Source organism: Helicoverpa zea, chromosome 5 (genome assembly GCF_022581195.2).
Source record: "Helicoverpa zea isolate HzStark_Cry1AcR chromosome 5, ilHelZeax1.1, whole genome shotgun sequence".
NCBI lineage: Eukaryota > Metazoa > Arthropoda > Insecta > Lepidoptera > Noctuidae > Helicoverpa > Helicoverpa zea.
In genome coordinates this window covers 2,377,791-2,391,933 of record NC_061456.1, presented here as the reverse complement: position 1 = coordinate 2,391,933, position 14,143 = coordinate 2,377,791, and the positions used below count along the sequence as shown (strand labels likewise).

Genomic DNA, 14,143 nt, shown 5'->3' with positions numbered 1-14,143 from the left:
ACAGTTTAATTATTTTTTCAATCAAACACTTCTGCTTCACCGAAGAAAACGGCGTAAATAAATATTTAGTTACCATATTATTAGGTATTATTACCAAACTTAATCATATCAAACCAAATTCACTTATATAAATTGCAAAAACAATTAAATTATTTTTTAAACAATCCGCACAACCAAAACAATTTCTAGCATAGCCTCTTAGGGCGCCATCTAGCGGCGAGTAGTGAAACTACTACGACCATAAGCAACGCGGTGCTCTGTGTTCACATTCGTTCGTAAATTCAAACACAGATGGCGCTTACTCGATTTCTTGCAATAACGTTTACGATATTTCAGTTTTATAAATTGAGCAATATAAATACGAAAAAGAATATATATGGTTAAAATCAATGCTTTCAGTAAATAATTAATGTACGTAAATAACGAAATATTTCATACTAAAACACTAATCTGTCGCCATCTAACCTTACCTCCATTGCATGTTTGTCTATTCATTTTTCCCTTATTTTGTGTTAACGTTTCTCCTTTGTTTTACTTACTTTATTTTTGCTTTATGTTAAGTCCGTGGTGTGTCTGTGTTGTTATAGCTTATTTTGGCTCCGGACGGCACCTTGCAGACAGTGAAGAGCGAGTCTCGGAGAGGACGCGGCAGAGGGCGCTCGAGTACCACACCCGTGAGTACCTACCTTAATATTTTTTCTTAACTTTTCTTTTGTTTGTTTGTTTTTTTATTTTTTCATTTCCTTCATGTTATGTGTACCCTTTGGTGACTAATGATTAACAATCATCATTAACCTGTGTTTCTTGTTTTCGGAGAATGATTTCGAATTGAATGAATATCCATCTTATTTTTTCCTATGTAAATACGCGGTAAATATGCATCAACTTTAAAAAATCGAGAGATAAAATGCTTATACATTTTTTTTTCGACGCTTACCTGATATCTTCAAACTATTTCATTCATACATGAATGTCATGCCTAAATAGAGCTTTCTCAGAAGCTTCCTCGTCTTAATGACATACCTACTATATCAAAATCGATAGCGACTTAAAGAATGCGTCGAATAGTGTAGACACAGCAAGCTCAACTTATATCGATGTTCAAGCAACTACCGCAATCCTTAAAGGCACAACGAAAATGTCGGTAACAAGTCTATCGATAGTAACCTTCAACCCCGACATACATAGGTATCATCGACCCTCAGATTTCGAACCAAACCAAAATCCGATCATTGGTCGCCGTGAACCCGCCAATGACAGCGTGACCGCTGTTACATAACGACAATAAATCAAACGCGAACAAAAACCAGGCCACTCTCGCTTTCGAAACGAAATATCCGAATATAGAGGAATAAAGTGTAACCCGGGTTCATGGCCACTCAGCATTCGTAAACAAACCCCATTCACGGAGATTAACACGGGCTGAGAGCGACCACTTTGCAATGAACCATATACATTGCGCGTTTGGTTCAAACCTCAGACTTTCATCCACGAACAAAGACGGCAATGTATAGTAAACTAAGAGTTATGTTCGTATAATAGTGACGGGTTTCGGTAGGATATTTTTCCGCATACCAGCGAACACCACCTGTTTCATTCAATGTATCGAGTGGGCGAATTGTAAATTAATTGAAAGATTATTCAACAAGGTCCTTCGGTGTCGTTCACCTATTTACTGGTTTGTGATTGTGACAGTTCGTGTTGCGCTAGTTATTTATTTATAGGCTTTATGTCGAAGGTTGTAAAGGTTATTGTGCCTAGAGTGTATTGGATTGGTTTTACCTTAATGTTGCGTAATGGCATAAGCAGAGATCTAGGTACGTTTCCTATTAAGTAGATTGTAAAGTAAAATGATCTAGGAAATGATTTGAGTACTTATAACCAAACTTTATATGGAAGGCTTACTCATCAAATGAGCTATTCGGGATTCCTGACATTATCACTTAAGAATTTCTTTTGATTTAAATTATTACTCCAAGACAAAGCGGTGAAAGAGGATCGTACCTGAAAAAAAAGACATGGATTAATTGACAAGGCTTCGATAAATATCTCTATTTCAAATTGCTACGAATCGAATATTTTTTCGTAGACTCGCTACGCGTTGCTACGAATATCCGTCGTAGCAGATTGGCGTGACCGCGTGCCAAATAAAATTGGTGATCGAGACATCTAGCTTGTCGGTTGTTTTTCAATTTATTGGAATATTTCCAAGAGGTGAAAGTACTTATATATATGTAGCTTTATTGAACAAGACCAATGTGACAGTAAATATGTCATAGGTGCTTATGTAAATAGATACTGGAAATTGTTGGAAAAAGCTTGTACTTTGGGAAAAGACATGAAATGGTATAGCGTTATATACGCAAAAGAACATCGGTCAGTCCCAATTTTACGGTAAAATGTTTGATCCGATGTCAAATTGCATATGGCTGTGGACTGTACAATCATAGAAATATTATTCTGAGGAAATAGAATACATACTCGAAATTAATGGCAGGGTTTATGTTCAACAATAGGTCGTCTATCACTGAGATTATGATGAAGTTAATCCAAAATACAACATTTTTTTTTAAATTAAATTACGCCTTCTCTGTTCCTAACAAAATATTAAATCCGTAGCAATAAACACATGAGCTTCTTACATCTAGATCTTAGTGTCTAAGCAATGGACACATAAGATTCCTAGATCTCAGTGTGCCATCACTAGTTTCCATACAAAGTGTTCCTTAAAGCAAACAACACGACATTTGATTAGCTAATGTACTTCAACTTACAAAGAACTTGGAAAATCATCTTTATTTTAAGATCCCCCGCTCTTTGAGTCTAGTTTAAAAGGAATTTTAAGTTATTCCGCTCTATTTTATTAGGATTTTTTTTGGGTATAATGGAATTAGATTGACAATAGAGCGCTTATAAAATAAGAAATGTATGTGTATGAATGACATTTTTGTGGTTATTTTAATATTTAAAGTAAGTTTTGTAATTTTTTTTTCGATTAGTTAGCAAACTACAAAATATTGTGCAGAATCTAGTATTTATTTAACCAAAACAAGATATAGACGGAACTTATCCACATTTTCGAAACTCTTTCAATTGTCAAGTCTACATGAGCAGAACCGCATAAAAAGCCTAGTCTACACAACAACATAAAAGTCGATTATCACTGTAATACGGAACCGTCATTAATCAAACGTCAAACGTCACACCACCCTAACGTCAGTTACGTCAATTCCTACCGCATCTATTAGTACGTCTAAACAATGCAAGCTTTAGAGGGTGGCCAGTGGTCAGTTGGGTGGTCAGTGGTCAGTTGGGTGGTGGGGTGTAATTGAGTCATTATTTATATTGTATGTCGATTATATTAGATGGTATATAATATATTGTGTATAAGGTCGCATAGTGATTGATTGTGAGTATAAGGAAGTCGTCTTACTAATATTGTAATGCGAAAGTAAAGTCTGTCTGTCGAGCTTTCTTGCTGAAATTACTGATTAAAGGTTTGGTAAGAAAGTAGTGAGGTAGTGTAACGCCAAGAGAAACGTGTGAGAAAGCCCTTAGGCTACTTTTTTCTTGGTTGCGGAAATTGGTTCTCCCGGGACGTGAGTGAAATCGCGGGGAGCAGCTAGTGGTTGATATTTCAAAGAAATCTAAAATATTTTTCCTTAATTTTTGTTTGTTGAAGGTATGCCGCAATGTGTGTTGCTGGTTCGATTCCAATATTTTACAAATTATTAATGCAAATTACAGTTAATACTGATACTTACGGGTCATGGTAATTGCAATATATATCACACTAACATTATAAGTTACTTAGTGTGTTTGGTATCTCTTCACGTACAAACTGCTGAAGAGTTTTTAGTGAATCTTGCCATTAAAATAGTAGTTCCCTCAAAAAGCGGGCATAGCTATTGGCAGAAGCTAGATATGCAATAAATACAGCAATTCTATAATGTTATTAAATAGTCCTTTCTAATGATTTCTTCTAAAACAATTAAAGATATTACATACAAAAAATCGACTAAATCCCAATTCCCAATACCACTATCAATTTAAGTTATCGTTGTATATCCCGGCTGTTACTATACAGTATTTGACACAAAAGCTTGCTAGTCACGGACAAAAAGATTGTCTGCAGCTAGACCGAACTTTTTCAAAGGGAAGCAAAACTTCTAGCAAAATGTTTGTCTTTTTTTTCAATTGAGTGTAATTATGTGAGAAGTTTTGTATTTTAATTGATGGGAAAGGCTTTAGTATTGTTTAATTTATGGAAAGAAAATACCATGATTTGTAATGATTTTAGGGAGGTTTTCTGTTTGTCTGTTAAGGTTCCAATTAAGACGAAATTTTCTATCACATGATAGCTCCAATCTTGGGAGATGCAATTGTAGTAGTCAGAAAGCAAGGTCTGAAAAATACGGTTTCTATAGGTATTCTAACTAAAGTTACTCGAGAAAAAATAGAACGACTAAATGATAACATATCTACATAAGCCTTTACTAATACCTCAAAAATAATCAATCATCATTCAAACACACAACCCAAACTACTACTAACAAAATCTAATCCTACCGTTCATTTCGGAAATAAATTGAAATCCTACATAATGAAGACGGGCGCATAAAGGCTGCAGACGGACTAATTTCGCGGCCGCCATCTTGGCGTTGCCATGGCAACGAGACTGCCCCCCTAGCCCTCCCCCCCTGCACTTGCGCTGCACTTCCTAAAGGCTAGACTTAGCTATGTAGAAGGTTGTTATACTGTACGGCCCATAGTTCGCCCAATGTATACGTACGAATAGTTGTGTTTCTGCGCTCAAATTATTGACGAAGATTCAATTTGAGAGGCTGTTATTTAGCTTTGATTTGTTGGTATTGTGATTTTGTTGTTTTAATGAAGTATTGGTGTTGCCAAATTATCAATCTTATATGGCAACGTTTCAATACTTCTGTCCATTCCCCATTACAATAAAAATTATAAGAAATTGTCCTTAAAGTGTTACAAAACAGATGTTCTTATCATATGAAAAGAAAATCACGTTATTAGCTTCATGTTTGCTCGAGATATATTTTTGTAATCTCTTTTTTTCAGAATCATGGGCAACACTGTATTTCTTATAAAAAGGATATATCAAAACCACAGACTTATAAATCCATTTCAAAAACCCATATCCAGCATTCATAGTCAGTCAAACGGCTATGAATTAACAAAACCATTAAAAGCCTATCGCATCCCGTAATCTGTCGGCCATAGGACAAATAATTCACGTCTGATTGCGAAGCCAGACTGACGGAAGGACAGCGGTATCGTCGTGTATTGCTATTAGTTGGCCTTTACGATGCCTGTTTACCAAGGTATGTAGGTATAGGTAAGGATGTAGGAGACGATTTGTATACGAGATGTGGATAGGTAAAAATGGTTAGGGATTTTGGTAATACGTTTAGAAAAATAAATTTTTAATATTGTAGTTTGAGTCAATTAAGAGTCTTGTATTTTTCTTCAAATGACGAAAGAAAGAGAATTTTCAAATCATGTAGAAAATTGCATAAAAAACAAAATTGTGTGTCAAAATAAAATTGTGGCCGACCTTAAATAAAATTGGCATAAGGGTTGATGATTGTATGCGAAACAAAAATCAAAAGTCTTGAATTTTAAATCAGTTTTCTTAAAATTACTTTTTTCAAAAACAAATGATCCATGGGAATAACATCAGCTGACTATACGCTAGCAAAATTCAACGATGAAGAAAACCGTTCCAAATTCAAGTCTGCAAAAGCAATGAAACCTTCGCAATCTCACAGCTATAAAGGTTTAAAAATAGAAAAAATATTATGATAAAGTTTTTATTACCTCATTTTCCGATATTTCTAGTGTCTAATAAAACTTATAGTTAGGGAAAGTTTAGCGCTGTGTCTGACCCGCCCGTGACCATCGCTGTAAACATGAAACGCCTGGAAACAAAATTCAAACAATAAAAACTAAATGATCCGTTAATACTGGTAACATTTCCCGTCAAACTGTAAGAAAATTACGTAACACATTTTCAATTCAACAAAAAGTCTGGATTGATATTTGAATTTGTGAATTGGTAAATGAATATTCTTAAAAAAAAAAACAAGGTTCCTAATTTAAAAATTCCAAACTCAACTTGAATTTATTCGAACTATCTCCTTCTTTTTCCGTGGTTGAGTCCGCGAGCACGAATATCGACGCTAGAGTCCGCCTTCGAATTATAAACTCGGGCGAAATTTGCACAGAGCACTTTGTAATTGCAAATTTCCTAACTGAGCGCATGCGCCATAAGGCGATCAATACGCCAAGACTTTATTATTGTTTTTTCTTAATACAATAACAGTTTGCGCGCCAAAATGCCAAAGTGAGGTTACATTTTTGAAAATAGAATTCTTGAATTTTATGAGTTCGTTCAGAAATAGAAGGGAAATATTTTTTATAGGAATTGTGTCGGCAAGACGGGGAGGTGCCTAGGGGTGGGACCGCCCGCTCCTATTGGATAGTTACTCGAAACTATTGCCTGAAACTTTCATTAATGCATTCTATTACCTCGTTTATGCAATATTCGGTATTCTATTGCTTTGCGGAATGCGTAATTTTATGTTAAAGTTACGTTTGCATAAAGAATTTTATTTTGAATGAAAATATGAATATGGACAGCCGTTTTCAAAATGCAATTTATGGAATAATTAACGCTGTGATTATTTCCGAAATTATTCTGAATAATTTACGTATAAAAGAGGATTTAAAAGTCTTGTTAAATAAATGTTATCTCATTGTTACCCGGGCGTGAAACGTGTGCGTACTTACTCTATATTTAATGTACGCGCGTAATATCCGGCTGATATTTCAGAATATCATAACTTTTCATACTGTTTCAATGTTGTAAAGAGTTGTTAAATATTTTATTTGGGGCGCAGTTGTTTCGAAATTGCTCCTTTTGATTACAGCCCTCGGGATATAGCAGTACCTTTACAATTGATTTCGTAAATACGTAACGTCAACCCGGTTGCGTCAAGAGTTCTACGTAAATAGAAATAACTGAAACAGTTTATAAAAATGACGTAAAATGAAAAGTGGATCGGGGAATGTGGAAATGTTTTTTTTTAACTATGTCACAGTTTTAACTATTCAGACTTATGTTTTCTCATGAATAAATAATAATTGAGTTTGTTAAATACTCGAATCTTCTATATTTGTATATCAAAATGATCAGACATATTGCCATATTTCACCTCACAGATATGATTCTCTTTTCAAACACATTTGAACTCAAAGCTATCGTTTTCACGTCTACCAATTTTCTGGCGTCAATTAAGTCAAGGCTGGCAACTTACGGGAGCTAAAAAAACTACTCCCGCCAACAATGGTCTATAGTCTATTGTAAACCATGTCTGCACTCACACACGCCCGGATACACGTACGAAACGATCACAAAGCTCTAGTAGCATAGACTACAGGCTGTATGTATAGTGCATTCCAGTCTGTCTTACTAACGAGCCAATATGCTGATGCTTTCGTCTGCAAAGTCTTCAAACTTATCTTTACAAACTAATACGGAGAATTAAAATTAACTTGCACTAAAATTGTTTGATAAAACATGTGTTAGAAATGTGGAAAGTTTATTTCAATATAAGCTGTTAGCCTTTTAGTATGGTGTCCCGGTCAAAGGCAACCGTTGGATATCTTTTAAAGTGCCTCTGAATTGGAAAAATCCGATAGAACACGCTATTACATTTTTATTGCGCCGTTTTCAAGAAAAGGTATTTCGCTCCGCAATCTGCTTCCGTTAGGTTGGACAAATTTTGAATGTTATCCGAACGTTTTTTTTATGATTCAATTGTGATGTTGGTATTTCATTTTAAAGTCTGCTGCTTTATAAAACACAAGCCTAGTTCCCGCGGTTTCACCCGCATTTCGTGAGAACTGCTGCCCGTATCGAGATAAAATACAGCCTATGTTACTCGAGACGAGTGTAACTTTCCAACAGTGAAATAATTTTTCAAATCGGTACTGTAGTTTCGGAGCCTTTAAAGTACAAACAAACAAACAAAAAAATGTTTCCTCTTTACTATATTAGTATAGATAACTCGGCAGCTAATTGTTCTGCAATAAATATTCTCAACGAATCTCGTTTATTGAATAAAGAATAATGTCAGTTTCAGTTAATAAATAATTTTCACTTCATAAAGTGATCCGTCATTGAGGGATACCTTTCAACACTAAGAGTGTATGGCGTATTGACAGAACTCTGGTACTTGTCCATATTTTTTCAGCTTCTAATTACGAGTACCTATATTATAATTTTCCAAATAACACATATTTTTCTTATGTTATTTTTGGCTTATATTTCAACATAACACACGGATATTTTAAGCGTTGAACAATATCTACTTCAGTATTCGTATTGTAACGATTTTTCCTTCAACTGAGTACTGACGAAAACTATAAACTTTTAAATCTTATGGGACTCAATTTCCTTACTATTTTTAAAGAATAAAATATGTTTCATCGTCCCTATTTAATTTTCCCAGATCGTACCACATAATTGAATAAACTCGTTCGCAAATAAAATCACTCAAATTGCTTCGCGAACATATGCCTAGTCTTTGAGAAATATGGAAATTCCAGTTTCTGCGTAAATTTAATTCAGTAATGGCTCCACTCCCCCTTTTCTCCCCCCTATAGGCATAAATTAAGCAAAATACGTAAAATAATTTGAATTTTAATGCGAATAGTTATTCTCTTTGATTATATTATGATTGTATTAAAATGAAGGAGCTCGGAATAATATTTTGCCAAAGTCTAGACCTAATTACTGTTAATTTGGTAAGTTAGGCAATTGTAATTAATGATTTAAATTAATATTTTCTTGGGCAAACATTAATTTGTCTCGGTTAATTTAATAAATTATAATTTATTAGTTTCACAATTCGAGGGTTGGTTGGGCATACAAATGAAAATGTTGTTATAAGAATGAACCTTCGAGTACTATTATTAAGGTTCTATAGTCAACTGCCCCTTTTGACTACATAGTTATCAGAAACTTTCATGTAGTTTTCTGCCTTAAATCCTCGTTATTAAGATTCAATTTCGTGCTATTATCCAACACTTTAGGACTTATCTCAAGATCCCATTATGACAAATGAAAATAAAGTCGAGCCGCTACCGTTGGCAGAAAACAAACGAAACATTTATGTAAACTCCAAATAAAACAGCTTTTCGCGGCAAGCGTATTGAAATAGTGCTTGCTGCAGTACAATCCCGCAACCACTTACCCCGGGATTCCGGGATTCCCGCGGGTTGTCACGTCCCGGGGCGCAAGCCACCGTGAAACGTTAGCACTAGAGGTGTGCAACAAGTGAATCGATGTGACTTTTGAGCCCACCGTTAATAAGACACGGGTGACAACCCTCAGGAGGCGATTAGGGTTGCGGCTGACGCGGTTTTAAGAACGCGCCAAATGAACCGAGCCGCCATCGGCAGTGAGTTGCGGCTTGTTCATGCTTTGTTACACGGGGGAGAGATAAAAGTCCAAATTTGAAATGTAAATTGAATATTGAAGAATCATTGAGCTGTGTTTCTGTATTGATTAACACAGATATTCTTGAAAGGGCCCATCCCTTTGTTGAGAAATCTCATATTTTCGTTAAAACTTTACAATGAACACACATAGCATAGCCTAAAAGCTACATACATCATGAAAATAACGTTAACAAATCTTTTCCTTGTTCAAAAAAAATCCCCAAACCAATGCTTAAACCCGCGTGCAATTTCTGTTCAAAAATACAGCAATCCCGGGTTTAACCCCGCCTCGGTTCAAGACGAGAGCCCCTTACGAAGGAGCAATGTAGCAAAAAGAATTGAACATCGAAGTTCACACTGCGTTCGTGTTATATGTGACACAAACCGCAACGTACGATTTGTCGTTAAAAGAATCTAAGCAACAAGTGGGGGCATAAATTGGACGACATATCCGATGACGTAGCTCTAGTGATGTACCTCACAGTCACGTTCCCGGGATCTTATTTTATACATTTTAATGCAAATCGATTTGGCACGTTAAAATTTTATTCGTTGAGCGCGTCGGCAATAATTTAGTCATTATGAAATTGTTGCGAATTATTGGGCTTTTGCTTAGCGTGAAATTATGGTATTCAGTAAATGGATTTTTCGGTTTATTTCATAGACGATGACGATTGAATGTTTTTCATAGAGTGAGAATTATAGTCATGAAAAGCACGTATTTTTTGACATACATCAAAACATCGAAAACGTCATTTATTCATCATTGAAACGTTATTTTTTATATGCAACCTATAAACCTATAAAAATTTTTATAGGTAAAGTTTTTTTTATAGGTAACAATCAAAGAAATAAATTATTCCGAAAATGAAGTACTTAATCTTAATAACAAAAAAGATAATAACATACTTTAAACGATCTTTGTCCTACATAATAAAATATACTTACATAATGTAACAGTACGTGAATAATTCATGTCACATGTCGATATATCCAGAAAGTTCCATCGCATTTACATGTTATCTCTGGTCTTCGTGAAAAAAACTTATGTTTCATTTAAATATTTACCGCGAATGAAAAAATGTGTAAACGGACATTAGGTACGATATGCAAAACGTTTTAAATTGTATTCTTACGTAAGAAGTAGCAAAAATTATTCTATCGATAAAAAAATATTAGGTCGCATGCCTAATTTAGATGAGAGGGAGAAATCATTTTAAAAGGTGCGCGACTTTTCTTACGTTTCAAAAAAAATTTCAGTTCTACGTTCATATTGGATCCTGACGTTTTCTATTACGTCAGTTAAGATTCGCTACTAAGCATAGACTATAATACAAAAAAACAATGAATGCGATTTGTCAACACTTGAAAGGGATTCTCAAAATTTTTGGGACATCCCTAGAATTGTCATAGATATATTATTTCACGGTATTTATTCTCTTATAGTTCGGCCATTCAGAGAATGCGTTCCTGACACGTCGCGATTGAACTGACGACGTAACTACATTCATTGATTATTGATATAATAATGTTGTTTTAATGCTCCTCAATTGTTAAAACGGTAAACAACCAGCAAAAATATTTTTATCGTAACTGCAACGCCATTGCAAAGTTACGTCGTCAGTTCAATCGCGACGTGTCAGGAACGCATTCTCTGAATGGCCGAACTATAAACAACGCCTCGTGTATCGTAAGAGGCTTAACAGACGACTTTTAATATATCGTGGATTACCCGGGTACGCTCAGAAATCTGTTTTATTACCGGCTTAAATTTTCGTATATAACGTAAAATCCGACCGTGCGTTTTACTGCCGTTTTCAATATTTATGTTATCAAATTGTCCTGGGTATTTGGTAATCCTTTGTATTGCGCGATGATATTACTTTCACGTTTGCTTAAGTGCGTCATGTGATCGTCAAATATTTTTTTGAACTGAAGTGAAGGGTGGAAAAATTAAAAAAACCACTCCTCATCCAACTGACGCGCCCCACTTACAATACAATTATCAAAATAAATAACACAAAAATAGAAAAATCTGATGTAAATATTTTATTTATACCTGAAAAACCCTTCAAAAGCAAATGTATATAAAAATAGGACATTTTATATTGAATTACGATAGTTGTAAACCGGGTACTACCGGCCGTAGAAACATAAAAACGTACAAGTCACCGTTCGGGGCCTTAACTTTTTCCGGGTGAACGGAAAATTTAATTTTCTAGGGAAATTGGTATCCCGGGGCACGGCGGTACTGCAATGAATCGAATTTTCCCGATAAAACTCTTATAAATACCCATTGTTGGTAGCGGCTAATAAAAATGATGAGTCCTTGTATTATGTGCAAAATATCTTTTGGTGATATTTTGTGGATTACTTTTTTAACTTTAGAAGTTCAAAGTTCTTTATTTTTTAAACATTGCTTTTCGTTTAAGAGGAAACTTATATCACTCCTCTTTTTGCGTCAAGTGTGTAAAAAAAGGAATTAGATACTTTTCAATTGCCTTCTCACTAAAACAACTTATCTATACAGAATTAAAGGAAAAGTTTATTTAGTATTTACTAGCTCAAAGATCTCCCAACATGAGCAACACGATCGTTTGTGGCATAACAATCTCAAAAACTGCAAAACAAAAGATGTTATATCAAAACGCGTTGCATTTACTTGAAATTGTTTACAATTTGAGACTGATATGGGAATCGGTTGTAAGATTTTTCCCAGACATCTGTGAAAGATACGAACATATGGATCTATGTATGTTTGTTTTAGATAAACGTTTTTTAAGGTAGATTTTGTAATGTGAGGTTATATTTCCTTCATTAATATGTTTATTAATGTGTTCCTTCAGAACTAATTTTTTTTAACATCAACCTCTACAAAACATTTTTTTTTCTGAAAATTCTTAAAAAATTACTTAAAAGAAATCTTTTATAACATAGACAACATGCATACTAGGTGGAGTTCAGTAGTGTGTTGACATCCTTATTATTTAAGTTTTTTTACGTTTGATATTTTTTTCAACACTCTATTTTGCAGTTATACTGCAGATCCTATAGAGACTTACTTATGTACAATACGAACAGTGTAATAATGACGTAACTCAAACTACTTCTTCAAACGGAGAATAAACAAATGAATCATAATGACTATCTTACGGACGTATATAAATCTTGCGTCCGATAAATCAGCCTTGAACCTAACATTATCGATAGTGTCGTAAATCACTTAAAGATATTTTAATTAAACATCCTCTATATATCAGGGAGATAGCGACTCGTGTAGGGCTGCTACGGATAACTGTCAACGCCCAATGGTGGCTGGATTTGGATGTAAGTTGCGTATGTAAGAATGTAAGTAATATTTTGTGGGATTTTTATTATGGATGCCTAATGAATGAAATGATGAGCTATACGTGACATGAATCAAAGACAATCTGGGTTTTCAAAAAATTATACTTGCTAATAGAACTGCTAATGTTCTAAATGAATAAGAAGATGGATGAAAATCTTGTTGGTAGTATTGTTAGAAAATATTTATACGATCTTTTTTATTGCATAACTTTAGGATACTCGTGATACTTATAAGCTTGAATTTGTAAATATATTACTCCTTTCCAACTAAAAATAAAACACTGAATGCAACTTGCATCAAATTCGTAATCAACTCAATCATAAGTACGTTGTAATAAAAAAAAACTACATTGGCAACCCTGCCACAATGTAGAAGGAGAGGGGATGAAATTAATTTAATTTTAACTTGATAATATATCACGTTGGCCGTCGCTAATAATGGAATAATGTTTGTACTAGAAACAATTTGAATTCTTATTAGATAGCGAGATATATTACGTTAATTAGAACGTAACTAACATGGATCCTGAGTTCAATAAATGTGCCAATTAAGTTGTTTCTTCGATAAAAGTTTATGTCGCTCTTTACGAACTTGAACGACCTCTGTATACACTTAGGTGTATTATGAAAAGGAACTCTATCTTTATTTAATTGAACAGTATCTTACCAATATTCACCAAATAAATTCTCAATAAGTTATTTAGTATTACGTTTAAAGACCAATCACTCCAACCGTAAAAAAAATATACTCAAGCTAAAATCCCGGTGAGAAGTGATATAAGGAAGTCAGGACGTACAATAATTCTAACGCAGCGAGTATTCGGCGATCAATAAGAGATACCGCACGGTCTATTTCTGCGTGCGTTTAGTTCTGCGCTAAACGCAAGGCTCATCTACCAGCCTAATGCATTTTCGTAGGCCTGATGGCCAGTCCGCAACGCTAGATATTTCATTCAACCGCCCAGACTATTCAGGCTCCCTAGATTGCTATTCTAACCTCCCACTCTGTCTGAGGGAGGGGGCAGACTACCCCCACTCGCTCGCCTGTACGCCGCTTAATTTCCGTATCGTATGGTCATTAATTTGTAAAGTGATATTTGGTTTATATATGTGTATCGGAATTTATGTATTCCTGTTCAGTTTATGTTGTAATTAGAATTTGCTTGTGGTGCAAGGAAACGTCCAGTTTGAATCGAATAAGATTTAAAAGTACAATGCAGCAGCCTGTATAAATAGCCGTTGTTTACGTTAAACAAAAAGA

General features: G+C 34.7%; 1 protein-coding gene across 2 annotated transcripts in view; it reads left to right on the top strand.

Moving 5' to 3' along the window:
• The window catches only part of LOC124630237 (DNA N6-methyl adenine demethylase), a 105,178-nt gene that overhangs the window by 52,125 nt on the left and 38,910 nt on the right, over positions 1–14,143 (top strand). Inside the window, exon 4 of one of the 2 annotated variants that reach the window (XM_047164007.1) lies at positions 588–674. The exons of the other annotated variant lie outside the window; for it this stretch is intronic. Within the exon in view, the coding sequence (XP_047019963.1) occupies positions 588–674 (87 nt within the window). The remainder of the gene's footprint in view (positions 1–587; positions 675–14,143) is intronic. 2 annotated transcript variants of the gene reach the window in all.